Here is a 15005-nt window from a genome sequence, read left to right as displayed (position 1 = left end):
AGGTAATAAGCTATTGTATGTTAATTTTTGTGGCAGAAAGTTATTGGCAATGTATGTAAAGGTTCAGCAACGTTTTAAAATTTATATTATTAAAGTTATATTATTTAATAATGATATTTGTTTAATAATAATATTATAATATACAGCAACAATAATAATAATAATAATAATAACAATAATAATTTAATAATATGTGTTCTCTACAAAGATTATGTAGAGAACAAATAAGAATGATCATACAGTAACATTTTTCCACAGATCAAAGACACTAAGAATTCAAAACGGTATGGTAGAAAGTTGGAGGATTCACAAGCACACCTTCCAAACAGATAAAACTCAAAACTCTCCCATAATTGCTCATTTCTAGCCATCACACACAAGTTACATTTTGCTACACTTACTGTAAATAGAGATTTTTGAAAGCATTAATCGCTAAAGGCCTTCACTATCACGTCCCTATCTGGACTCTCAGTGGATTGACTTCTCCATTTGCATTCAGGTCTGATTGCTAGCACTTGCATCCCCACTGTTAATGTCTGCCGCTCGGGTCTCCCCAGCATGTGTGACCTCCATGTCCTACATGTAGCTATCTAGTCTGACCAGACCTATCGGCAGCCTTCCTGTCCTGTGATCATTAGAGCCAGATGAAGCTCGCAATTCTGTCTCCCACCTGGGATTGTGATTGGTACGTAGACCGCAGGGTGTCACGGAAACGCTTCACGACGAAAAAAAAGAACAGAAAATGATTATGGTATTTATAGCTATTGATTTTTGTTTCAGATGAGCAGAAACACGGAAGGAGATAAATGAATTATCATTGCAAATGTCTACCGCTGATTATCCTCCAGTCCAATTAAAGTCAGTGTTGTTTGCGGCGATGCACAGAAGGCCCAGTCATTTATTTTCATTTCTACTCTGCTACAATAAGGGTGCTTGGTCCTGGGCTTTTGATTACAGGTCGATCATGATGAAAGTATGTAATTATGCTGTCTGACGGTGTATGGATTGCATGATTAATGAGACAGAACTGGGCAACCGTCCATAATGAGTCTCAGGCTATACTGTATGTAGTTCATGAAGTGCTTTTTGGCACCGTTGCCATTGTCTAGTGTATTCATGATTACATTCAGATCACAGAATTTTACAGGGAATTTATTGTGGAAGGTCAGATTCTTTCACTCAACTCCTGACCTGTATGCCGTCTCATCCTAACCCTGTCAGTTTTGAGCTGTATGTTTTCAAATAAAACACCGATGCTTGATACAGGTATATAGCATGTTTTGACTTCTGGCTTGACTTCCTTAAACATCTTGTTCTCCTACTGATCTGTGACATCGTGTTCTTGCTTCGCAGGTGGAAGCTTAATGACTCCTTCATTGCACCCAGGCCAGGGTCACGCTATACACTCGCCGGGGGCAACCTACGCATCAGCCACCTGAATAAGGACGAGGACGTCGGGATCTATCAATGTCTGGCGTCGAATTCCTTCGGCACCGTCGTCAGCAGAGAAGCCAGTCTACACGTCGCCTGTGAGCTCTTTCTCCTATAGTGCTCATTGTAAGATGTTTGATATTGAATTCTAAACGGAAAATTTCAAGTCTGGCGAGGGGATAGTAGGCCGAGGGTCAACAGGGTAGCTAATTAGCATGCGCGTTAATATCACCCTATGTGTTCATCCTTTAACCCGGCTAAGCTGTGACCGTCAACGTCAACTCTTTGAAGAGGGTCCGACGGCTCAATCTCACGGCGGGGCCTGTGATGAAGATGGTGTGATTGGGGGGGCCTTGACAGAGTGCGTATAACTGATGCTTTATGCCGGTCATCCATCACGGTTTGGAAAGCCCAGGCCCTGGCCGTCTCTGATGGCAAGGTGAACTCCAGGCCTCGGCTTTTGACGGGCAGCCCATCTAAAATGACAGCGGCTATATCTGGGAGCAGATGGTGCATCCAGATTGAATTCTGACGTCTGGCTTCCTGCTCCTGCAGGACCCAAGGATGATCTTTTGTTGGGCGAGCACCAGGGACATTCATCCGGCCCACACTCGGTGTGTTTGTGTCCCGCCTGTAACAGTATATCATCTGTGTATAGCGCTAGAGTCTCCCACGAGACCGTGTATCATATTCATAATTCCTATCCATTTTCTAGCTCTGAGCCCGCACTGTTTGTCATTGTGATCGGTGTCATCCACCGGCCGGGCTTGACCTGGGACCTGTGGCTTTTGTCAAGTGACGAGGACAAGTCGGAGCGCCGATGTGTCGTCCATCTATTTCGTTGCTATTGGTTTAACTTAATTAACCGTGTTGGGTGATTGACCGCTCCCAGGCCAGACGGGTAATTCATTGAGGAACAGCCTGTTATGAGACTAGATTTTTATTTTTGGTCTTCTGCTGGATCTGTCCAAATAGTGTTGTGGTACCAAGCTAAGTGAATGAGTGTTATATTGTGCTGTGAAGATCGGGATATGTCAATAAACCAACAGGTTTTCAATCATTTTTAGAGGTGTCGCGTAGGATGCAGATCAAGTTGGGATTGATGGCATTTGGAAAAAAGCCTGCAGCTTGTACTGTAGCTGCATAAATCTGTCTGTATTATTGTCCATTTGCTCAGGGTAGCTTAGATCACACTGAACATTATTCTTCATTCATTAGAGCCCTCATTGTTATTCAACAATACTTCTATTATTAATAAGTCATTGTTTTGAATTCAGATATGCCGTGTCTCTGTTCATCATCGCTCAACATCAAACTGAACGATAACCTGTAAGGGCTTCATACTGTGTCATACTGACACATATTTAATCTGCTACTAGTGGGATGGCTGAGTGATATGACAGCGTATCCTTCACCATCTAATATAAGCTTCAGAACTTTCATAGGCTGGCAAACCCTTTGACAATTCAGCGAATGTCTAAAAGCTTCTACTCGTCTGTTGTGTGTGCCAGAATAATCTTGTTGGTTACAGGAGCCAGATTGAGTTCGGCAATCTCTCAGGGATTTTCCCTAATTGAAAGGCTGTCTCTGTTGTAGGATATAACATTACACCACAGATTGGAACCACTGCATTACGGGAATATGATTTTAGTGCAAATCCTTAACATGATGCAAGCCGTGCACCAGCTGCAACATTAAGGTTTATCTCTGTTTAATGAAGGGCGAAAACTGTATTTATGAGCGCAGCATAGGATGCTGTTGTTCTCGGATGTATTTCCGGTACTTTGGATTACACATCTCTTCATTGCAGTTTTATATTTGTATGTCTTTGTTGTCTGTGTCTGTCTGGCATAGCCTTATCTGTGTAATTACTTCACAAGCATATGATTTTTATCGCTTGTTTTTAACAAGACGGGTACCTCATTCCTATCATCTCTCATTTCTTTATTCACTGTGTTTGCCTCAGGTGAAAATTGGCCTTATTGAGTCACATAATTGAGGCACCTAAGGAGGGGATAACAATATGAAGCTAAACCACCTTGCATGGGTTGTTCTCTGCCGGGAGCTGGACCTGGGTTTCAAATCATAATATTTCAGAGGAGGCATACAGCATGAATGTATAACTTATTGTACACAGTGCCAGTGAGAAATTGTTAAGTAGTTACCAGCTGAGCTATTCTTGGTGGGAGAAATGTCACATTTCAGTGGCTGGTCTCTTCAGTGCTCAAAGTTGGAGGGCTTGATTTGCAAAGAGTTTTGAATTGAAAACCGTGAGCTTACAAGATTGAGCATCACACTGTACTGTACTGTAGCTACTGCCCACCATGACGGTGCTCTTTGCAGAGAACCAAAAGTGATTCATGGTTAAATAACTCTTGGTACAGTATTGGCAATACCAACTCAATAAACTCGCAAGTGCTATACAAATAAACTTGCCTTGCCTTGCTCTGCAAGTAACTCCAACCTTCAATAACTGAAAAGGATGTCCTCTCATTCACACAACACAATGTGCATTATTCTTTTCCCATTGTCCTCTTCCTACAGTTGTCCTCCCATTCATTTAAATGTTCACATTGGGGTAGTTACCGGAGCACAAAAATGCTCATTCACATCCAATTTCATGGATCTGAAAGCACTCAAAATAACCAAAACTTTACAATGTAACAGACCACAGGGGCTTGATAAGACGATCCTCTGGTTGTCGCACAGCTTGGTTTGTCAGGCATTGTTTGTCAGGAGATTTCTGTCATGGAAAATGGTTACTTCTGCATAATAACTTTATTGAAGATGTTAGATGTTAGGTGTACTGCATCTTTAGGTGTACCGCATCTTTAGGTGTACCCCATCTTTAGGTGTACCCCATCTTTAGGTGTACTGCATCTTTAGGTGTACCCCATCTTTGGGTTATGAACTCACTTGTGTTGAATAAAAGTATACTGCTCCTCTGTTCCATAAAATTCTAAAACCATTATGTCTCAGAGATATCATGCCTCCAGGACTGAAGTCATATTATAAATGGACTAAATATATTTTGCACTTACAGCCCACAATTTATACTTTTATTTGCAAAAAAAAGGGGAAAAGTTTCTATAAGGAGCATTAGCGAGTCTGTGAAATAAGCTTCTGTAAGCCAATCCTTAATTCAGTTATCCAATAGTCTTGAAGACTGTACCTGACCTCGCCATACACCTGATAGATCAGTGAGCTCTCTAATTTCCCATTTGAACCACTTCCTCAAGCAGAAATAATCACACATGCAGTGTTTGTGTAGAGCAGATCTAGCCGTGCTTCCCCTAGATTCCGCAGCAGATGCCCCTGAAGCAATACCTAAATCTGGAGACAACAGTTCTGAGGACCTTAAATGGCTTAATGACTCATAGCGTACAGAGCTCTCGTTGTATCATCTGAAGAATGGAGTGTGCTTATTATATTCTGTGTTGGCCATGTGCACACGGAACTCCATGGCACACCAAAGGCCGTGAAGATCATATTCATAATGTTTATTAGTCATGCGGAGGCGTCGCCTTCTGCCTGTGTATAGCCTGGTGTGGGCATGGCGATATGTTACCCTATTTGAAATCTCTCTTTATTTTGCCATGGTACTGTAAAAGCATATCTCCACAGTAGCCTCTTTGAAATATCCAAGAGCCACAGCAGCAGAGAATAGACGTGTGTGGGCTGTTATTGGGATTTCCTCCCAGCAGATTGTCATAATATAATCGGTTTCTCATACAAATGACATTTAAATCTCAGCCATTTAATTGTTACTAGGCCATGCACAATGGATGAAACACCAAAGGTGATAAGAATACATAGTTCCAATTAAAATCACTCATGTGTGAAATAAATGTGAATCAGTAAACAACTTCTCTGTAAATCTATTTCCCTACTTAGTTGATGTTTTTTCAGCAATGACTACGCTCAATATGTTTCCAAAAGAGACAAATATCTTTATTCTATCATTCTTCAGAAGCGTATACAAGTACTTTAATTGCCTATTGACGCACAACAATATTAGTGCTTTTTTTAATATTGTATATTGGTATATTGGTACATTTTCAATGTAACATGAACTTTGTGAGATTCGTCTTTATGATGTTGGCTCTATTACCTGTGTGTTCTGAAAACAGACTTGGAGAACTTCAAGACCCAGAGACGAAGTCCAGTAAGGGTCCGTGCTGGTCAAGGAGTTGTCCTGCTGTGTGCACCCCCACCTCACTCTGAAGGTAAGACAACTTTCCTCTTGTGAAAGGACCTACCCAAGACCTTCCATGTGTCACTGCAATCATTCATGTTGTATGTACAGAACACTAGCAAAGCAAAGTGTCCAGGAATTTCTATTTATTTGCAGAATAAAGACAATACCAGTGCTATGTTCTTATATTTTAACGTCTAGTCAGTATTTTACAGCAGTATACACATACTTTGTGTTATTTGGTTTACCTCCCTCTCTACCAAGGAGGAATGCTGTGTTCAAAGCTGTGCTCGATAGATTGTAATGAACTCTCAAACTGACTACATTGTTGTCAAAAGCCATTTTGGCAATCTAGGTTGTTGTGAGCAACTGTACTGTACAGCACATAGCCTACATGTTAGGCAACGGAAAATGGCATTGCAGGGATTTAGTTGTAAAATAATGAAATTAACATAAATTCTCATTACTGTACATTCTAATATGCATACTTTAATGTTGGTGCTATTGAAGTGTGTGATACACAACGTCGGTTTTTCCAACTCGAACCTAAAGTAGCAGGCTGGTTACATTCATCCTCCTCCACAGATCTCTGGAGTGTTTGCTTTTTTGTGAGGTCAGCAGCAGAGTGAGTGATTTTACTTTGGGCGACCCTGCCTGTCGGTCTGATATTCAACTTTGACTTTGTAGTCTGAGTAATGGAGTCGCTGTCTGGAGGTGTCTTGTTTGCTTTCACATCAGACCCATGACATTATCAAAGGGAGTAGGTATCCAGTGCTTTTAACCCACACCTGGGGGTATGGAGATGGCTGCTCAGCTATGCAGGCAGAGTGTCGGGGGATATTATTCTAATAGCATCTTTTTTTACATTTGATTTTATGGATTTATGCAAATGCTCATATGCCTATCAAACGTTTTGCAAATCATAAATCACATTGGGGGACCGGATACTTGGATTTTAAAAGCTCAGTAGGGAGATGGCAATTTATTGGTGGAAAGTTGAAGGTGCTAGTGGGTGTATTGATTTAAACCCAGTGGTTCATTTTCAATTCATGACAACTGAACTTGCATTATCACTTTACTGTCACTTTAGTTGCACGCTAGAAAGTTGAGAAAACTATAACTTAACTTTATGAGAGATAACAAATGAGACTAGCATGTATGAACTACATTAACAGTATTTTAGATGTAAATTTTTTTGTTTTCCTCATTTTAGATGTTAATTTGTATATTATTTTCTCCGCACTGTCTTATACTGTATATCTGCTAAGCAGCAATTAAGTTACCTCCTGTTCAATATCAAGAAAAGCAGAATCAATTTGCACATTCATATTCATGTTTTAATGGTATGAATTGCATTAAAAAAAGGTCTGAGTGTGAACTTTCTGTATCAAACTGCAGTCACGAATAACAAAATCGTCTTTTTATAATTTGTGCTCTTCCAGATCTGTTATGAGAGGACCTTTGAGGTTTGCCTCATGTAAAAATTTGGATCAGGTACAGACTGGTGCTTTCCTCCCAGTGTAGAGTTCTCATTACTGTAGTTTCCTTCACTTCTGCTTTTGCTCTTGCATGTATGATGAGACGCCTCGTTTTAAACTTTGAATCGACAGATGGCCAACACAGAGGGGTGCCTTTCTTATTTTTTGTCACACATCGCTCTACCACTGTGTGATCACAAGGTGTGAAGACTGATTGCACATCTTTTTAAATGGTTATGGTAAATGGACTGCACTTACTGTATATAGCACTTTTATCCAAAGCGCTTTACAATGGCGTCTCATTCACCCATTCACACACCAATGGCGGCAGCTGCCATGCAAGGTAAAAGCAATTTGGGGTTCAGTGTCTTGCCCAAGGACACTTCGACATGTGGACAGGAGCAGCCGGGATTCGAACCGCTGACCCTATGATCATTGGACGACCCGCTCTACTAGTGAACCACTTAATATCCTGGAGAGTCCTGAGGATACGTATTTGACAATGTGTCGCTTCATTTTTTATTAAATGATTGAAGACCCAATATCTCGGTCTTGGTGTCTGGTGATCTGGAAAGGTGTGGGGGTCTGTGAGCTTACCAGTCTAAGAACCCCTGTTCTTACAACCAATGTTTTTCTTCTCTGCTTCCAAAACACAAGTCAGTTACAGTAGGACTCCAGTTGAATTTCATATCGGTGTCAACATGACTGCTCAGCAGCAGTGCAGTCAGACAGGACTAGAACAGCCCCACACTTAGTTTCAAACTCTCTCCCAGATAATATCTGACAATTCTACAATGGCTCTGTCCTCGTACCATCCAATACCAAGATTCCTCACAGTGCCTAACTTAGCTGGATGATTGGATGATTCTCAGAGTGGCATCAGCCGAGGCTACCGTCTTTCGGCGAGTTCCTCTAAACTGGCATTGAGACTCCCTTCACAGGTGATCCCTCCCATTAAATGTATTTCTTCAGATGCAATTGGGAGCAATTTTAGCCAAGGGAGTCACACTGTACAGTAATGCTTTATAATACCATCTTTAAATGGCAGAGGCCGTGTCTGTGTTCGGGCGTCTGTCTCCAGGTGTCTCTGGGTGAGCGACGCAATTATCTCAAGGACCGCTCTATGTATGAAGTTGACAGGCAGGTTGTGTTGCTCAGGACCTAAGGCCTTGTAGTGTTGAGCGTTGTAATACTCTCACGGGACTTGCCAAGCTGCAGCATGTACCTAGCATCTGGTGTTGCCTGTAATGGTGAGCCTACATATTCACGAGAATAAACGAAACAAGTTGAAAAATGATTTGGGGGCCAATATCTCTAGCTAGCTAGCTAGCTTTATGTCCTGCCACAGTTTCATAATGAACTGAAAAATATTTCTATTTGACTCCCAGTCACAAAATGTCCATCATCAAAATATCCAGTCACAAAATGTCCGTCAGCCGTGATGCTAATTTTCTCTATGTTGCACTCTGTTTACAGTATGCTAACAACATAAGTGATCAAAATATAGGCTGTTCAGGTAGGCTACAGAAAAGGAATGCGCAGAACATACCACGACGGCCATATAATGGAAGGGGGTGATCCAACTATGTCATGGCAAGTGCATTTTGAATGGGAATAAATCTTAAATCTAAATCCTATCTACAGTCAGATCAATAGTCGGTTGTTCAACACTGTTGAAAATGGGCACATTTGTTGTGGCATGAAAGAAAAATAGTTTTGGTTTGGTGTACGCCGGAGGTGATGATTTGAATGGTTTATTTTACCTGATTCAGTCGATTTATCTGTCCCTGGTGTTGTGAGTAATGCTTTCTTTACTTGTGAAGCCCTGCAGAATTTGCTGTATGGGTCACAGATGTCATCACTGATATTTAATAGATAGATAGAAAGAGAGAGAGAGAGAGAGAGAGAGAGAGAGAGACATGGATAGAACAACTACGATGGGCACACAGACACTTTGCACTAGTTTATACAATAGCCCATTTAACCTGTCATGATGTGATGGATTGTAACAGTCCTCTCGAGACACATTGCGGGGTTGAAATTATCCATTTTGCCATTGGGCTTTGTTGCCCATCATAGTAGATTATGCGTATTGATGGAGATGTTAAGAATGCTGATATGTGCTTAAGGATGAATCATCTTCCATTTTCCACTATCTTTGCACAAAAGTTTGGCTGCAGCTGCCACAATGATCAAGCATGCCATTCCTGTCCTGGTCTGCATTATAGATACCCCAAAGCACTCTTTCTGTCTCCTTAAACTTCCTAACAGCACTAATAAAGTGGGTTACAGAAGTTAAAACCACATACGGTTATTTACACAAAGCCTTTATAAATAACGTTAGCTCACTCTGGCTGGTTGGTCGGTCGGTCGGTCCACAAACATGTCCACAGAAAATGGATCTGGCTGCACATGCGCACCGCGCATGCACATATGTGGTCGCAGCTATTGCATATTCGCGCTTGCTTATGTTATTTTTGTGCGTGGCTGTAAGCCAGCACACCTAGGATAGCGTTTGTCCGGTTATCACTCCCTCCGTTACTCCGGACAATGTTGACCTGCTTTTCTCTGTTGGCACCACAAGAGGCAGTAGTCCCAGCACATCAAAATCAACCCCCTAATCTACACTGCACAAGTAGAGTAGTGGTGAGAGCATTGGACTCCCATCCGGGAGACCGGGGTTCAAGACCCGGTGGGGATGACTTTATCGGACTATACCCCAAACCTACACATGTTCATCCTTTCACTCCAACCTTTACCCCTTGCATTATAGATCAGATCATGTCCCAACCCCAACCCTTATTCTAACCCCAACCCACACTAGGGACTGGAAGAAGGACACCAAAACCAACCCGCCGATCTCCACTGTACAAGTAGAGTAGTGATCAGAGCATTGGACTCCCACCCAGAAGACCGGGGTTCAAGACCCGGTGGGGATGACTTTAGGGGACTATACCCCAAACCTCCACACGTTCATCTTTTCACTCCAACCTTTTTATCCCTTACCTAAATTCCACAAGTGGAATTTAGTGGTCAGAGCATTGGATTCCCCCGCGGTACATTCTCAGAGATTACCGTCTATGCTGAGCGAAACTCCCCTAGTCTATATGTAGATAAACAAACTCTGTTGTTTACGTTTTGGAATTGATGTGTCCAGGCGACAAGACCTATCTTAATTTATCAGACATTATGTCATGTCATTGTATTTCACAGCTATTTCAGTGGCATGACTAGCTTCCGTCCTACCAGTCCTGAACAGAAACAAGCCAGCCACGCACAAGCCAGGCTGGACCTGGCCTGGTTTTATAAATGGTGACATGACATAATTCACAATCAGCACACTTGTCTTGCAGCAGAGCCTGCCTAGTCACCCTTTTAAGGCATTTCAATTGCTCATACATCATTTATGAGGCCAGTATTTAATGTTAATGATGCCTTTGGAGAGAAGGCCCTCAAGAACGCTGTAGGACTTGCACTTTGTTTAGAGTATACTGTAATAATAATAATAACAACAATAATACTAATACTACTACTACTGCTACTACTACTCCTACTACTAATAATCCTTTATAGCAGAGAATGTACATGCACATAGTACTTCACATAAAAATAGACATAAAATAAACAAAAAGCAGGAAAAAAAGATGGAAGATACAACACAATACAAGATAAAAAATATGAATCAACTAAAATCCAGTGTAAAATTACAATTTAATAAAATATTGTACTGGAGAGATATACCTTAAAAAAGAAAGAAACGTGCAAAAGGAGCTACTGTAATTAAAAGCTAAAGTGAAGAGATATGTCTTTAGCTTTCTTTTAAAACTGCTGCCTGCCTGTCTGTCTGTTTGTCTGTCTGTCTGCCTGTCTACTGTTTAAGTAGCGTCACTCCCGGGCCTAAACTGCTGGCGCAGAGAGCCTGGTAACACAACGTCTCAGAACTGAACAGGGGATGTTTTTTTTTACTGAGTGACATCAGTTCAAATCCTTATAGTTACAGTAGTAGTACTTGAACGTTGAAGTGGCCCTCCTATGAGATGACGATACTAGCAGTGGCCCCAAGCCAATTTGAGTTTGAGACCCCTGCTCTAAACTGAGGCAGAAAAGTGTTTGTTATTGTGCACCGAGGAAATAATTCACGTAGTAGGAACATCCATGTTCTTGCCAATAATAGCTAGCTGGCCTATAATATTATAGTTTCCTTTTAATTTATATATTCATTCATATTTATATTTTATATCTATTGTAAATTTGTTCATCTTGATTCTGCTTCCTCGATGTCCTTTGAATATGGCAGCTATAACATTGCAATTCCCCCCAGGGATTATAAAGCACCTACCGACAGTATCTACCTACCTTCATACAAAACAATAACAACATAACAATGAGTATCTGTACTGTACAGTATATTCCATGCCTGTCATGCTCTGTTTCTCCAATCCACTCTCAAGTCATTATAGGGAAATGGATCTGCTCCTCAAACTGTGTAAACCGCTAAATGGAACCACAAGTACAAGTCTGCCAGTCAGTGTCAGTCATTATGGCATTATTGCGTAATTGCCCATCCACAGTAGCTCTCAAGTCACTGAGCAGTCACTGGCATCGCAATGACTTCCTACTTCCTGTTTCCCGTTATTAAACTTTAACCAGTTCAATTAGTAACCTTTTAGTTCGTGTTGTTACTGCTTGTCATGCCCCACACCTTTGAAAGATAATGTTTCAAGAACGACTATTAAAAATGCATTGGGTTGTCAGGATGAGAGGGGGGGGAAGTTGTATTCATGCGAGATGAAGATTGTATGGCTGTGTATCTTCTTTGAGAATGTAATAATACATAGAAAATGCAAGTCATAGATGCCAAGCAATGTGATGCTCAGTGAGGGATATGAAAGCAACAGCATACAGTAGTTCTGCACTGTCATTTTCATTTCTTCAGGGATATAAAAATATCTATCTATCTATCAATATCAATCTATGGTTGGAAACATATTGCATAGGACACTTAAAACCCTGCACTTGAAGTAAAGTAGCACTTCTACAGTAGCTCTATTGCACTTTGGCACTTTAAGACTAGGGAATGAAGAACTCTGACTCAGTAGATTATATCGCAATTCATCTCTCAATTATTCCCCATGGTGTGGAGTCATCATTTAGACCCAGGTTTTTATCAGTTGCAAAGATTGCTTTAGGGATGGGGATGCAACTTGCTCCAGAGCAATCTATCCTAGTGTCAATCTGTCAAAAAAAACATCATTACCTTTTATAATCTTGCAGTTGTTTATAGCAAAATCCACTGTCTGCTTCACAATATAGCATTTTCATGAAACTTACCCTCTCACAAATGATATATGGCAGGCTTGGTGATAATGCACCATCGTAAACCAGAGTACATTCATTTTATTCAGCATCACATATGTGTTTGAAATCTTAAGTTTAGCGATGATGTCTGTCTTATCTGGCACCCACAAAGAAATATGGTCCTGACAATAGTAGATCATACAGGTTTCTCCACAACTTTGAATGTGCATGGTTGTCTGTGATATACTTGGTGATGTTGAACTTATTTTAGTTGGGTAATGAGCAAGGATTGTAGTTTAATTGGCAAGGAGCTCGTTATCAGCTTTTGCCTGATTTTTCTCACTTTTCACAGAACTCACTTTCACATGGATCTTCAACGAGTACCCGTCATTCGTAACGCAGGACACCCGTCGATTCGTATCTCAAAAGACAGGCAACCTGTACATCGCCAAAGTGGAACCCTCTGATGTGGGCAACTACACCTGTGTAGTCACCAACACTGTCACCAAGACGACCGTTCAAGGGCCACCAACTCCTTTAGTGCTGCGTGTTGATGGTGGGCTTCTTATTCATACAGTAGCCTATATGCATCGTCATACCTTAATTAGTATTTTCTGTGTGAATATAATTAACACAAACAACACCTGCTTTAGAATAATGATTTTCATTAAGTATTAACAGTTTATTTATAATCGTCTAGGTGCCATGGGTGAATATGAGCCGAAGATTGAAGTACAGTTTCCTGACATCATCCCTGTGGCAAAGAGTTCCACTGTCAAGCTTGAGTGTTTTGCACTGGGAAAGTAAGTCCTACTGATTATTACTGCTGTGTACTTTAGTTCTGTGCTGTGTAGGTTTAGTTCTGTCGATCTTGCTCTATGATCTCGATGCTTGTTGTGTGTAACCAGCCCAGTGCCGAGCATCAGCTGGAGGAGACTGGATGGCCTTCCGTTCGGCAGGAAGGTGGACATGAGCAAGGCCAGCGGGGTGCTGGAGATTCCATACTTCCAGGTTGAGGACGCTGGACTCTATGAGTGTGTGGCCGAGAACACGCGAGGCAAGATCTCTGTCCGAGGAAAGCTCTCTTTCTATTGTGAGTCTGTGGGATTTTTAGAGTATTGAATGTTGAATGCCTCTTTCTCAGAAGTGCTACCTCACTGTAGCTTTAATTATGTCATTACTGTCAATGGGTACCTCGATTAAGGTCATATTCACATGAAATGTTTTTTACTCTTTTAGTATACTGTACTGATATACCCAATTTTATCAGAGACAATATAACAGTACAATATGTACAGTGTACACATTTGATAATTACAGATTGTTACACAAAAAACATCTGAATAGCTCACCTTTTCAAAATTGGTGAAGTTTTGGCCAAATTCTCTTTGACAGAGGTTCTGTTTGCTGTGAAGATTGGTGACTTTCAGCACTGGTTATATACTGTATAACTGCATCACATTATGGAATGGGGTTGTAAATTAAGGTATTATCAATAGTTCATTCTTGACAACCTCTTTATTGTGCCAGAGGCTAACCAGAGGCTGTAGTCCTCTGGGATTTATACCTCTCCTCATGGAGAGGTGTTTTTTTTCTGTTCAAGACTGGACTTATGGCCCATTTACTGAGAAAGCTTTTAATAGCCCCTTTAAGGTTTTATGGGGTTTCCTGCTATTATTTGATTGTTTCCGCGTTGATGATGACTGGCTGCTAAGCCCTGCAGGGATGAGCTTGATGGAAAATCCTCCAGATTCAGATTTTGATTCCTAAGGAGATAATAACGATTCTCAGCACCTGTGAGTGGCAGGGAACACTCTTTACTTTACAACCGAAGCACAAACCCTACAGCAATCTAGATGCCGTTTTACTGCTTAGTCATGTGGGAGCAGTGTTCATCCTTGTGAGCTTTCAGTCCTGTCTTTTCTCAAAGCTACATGGACTGGCTCGTCGCCAGGTGATAAAAATCTGTAATCTCATTTTGAGCTCCCATAGATGGCTGCTTGTGGGGCATCCATCAACTGTGTCGCAGAATAACAGAATCAATACGGGGATCTGGCGCTCGCGGCAAGAATCAACGCTGGCACTGAGACCATGGGAAGGGAGGGCTCGCTTTCAATTTCCCACTTAATTGCCCTTCTGAGTTCCACATAATTTATGAAATAAGATCCTGTAGTGGTCAGATGCAGTTGAATGGGCCTCCACCGGATCAAATTGACTCCAAAAAGGAGCAGTAATGTTTGTATCTTCCTTTCATTATCAAATCCTCTGTGGACCCATTTGTAATATCCTGGGTGGTTGTCATTTGGTGTCTGTTTTGGCCAAGTAATGTATTTTCAATTCAGTATTGTCGGAAGCTTCCTACAACATTTATCATGAGGTAGGAGGCTATTGTAAAACTGATACAAAGGAAAAGAGGTTGTTTTTCTATAATGGAATTATATCCCTATTTCTTTAAGAAGCCACAAAACTCTTCCTCTCTCCTGACAGGGCTTTAACGTTAATTGAATTATGCAGAATCTGGCTTTGTCATGAAACATGAACTTCAGGCAATACATTCAGCCAGCCTGTTCACAGAGATAAGAAACACACAGTGAAAATAATCA

General features: G+C 41.2%; 1 protein-coding gene across 1 annotated transcript in view; it reads left to right on the top strand.

The window, feature by feature from the left end:
* cntn3a.1 (contactin 3a, tandem duplicate 1) overlaps positions 1-15005 on the top strand; it is a gene marked incomplete at both ends in the record, with an annotated part of 59121 nt that overhangs the window by 11820 nt on the left and 32296 nt on the right. Inside the window, 5 exons of the mRNA XM_084461957.1 lie at positions 1354-1529; positions 5562-5657; positions 12755-12958; positions 13103-13205; positions 13311-13495. Coding sequence (XP_084318083.1) covers positions 1354-1529; positions 5562-5657; positions 12755-12958; positions 13103-13205; positions 13311-13495 — 764 coding nt within the window. The remainder of the gene's footprint in view (positions 1-1353; positions 1530-5561; positions 5658-12754; positions 12959-13102; positions 13206-13310; positions 13496-15005) is intronic.

Source organism: Borostomias antarcticus (assembly GCF_949987555.1).
Source record: "Borostomias antarcticus genome assembly, chromosome: 3".
Taxonomy (NCBI): domain Eukaryota; kingdom Metazoa; phylum Chordata; class Actinopteri; order Stomiiformes; family Stomiidae; genus Borostomias; species Borostomias antarcticus.
Note: the sequence above shows the minus strand (reverse complement) of the source record. Positions and strands in the feature narration are given on the sequence as shown.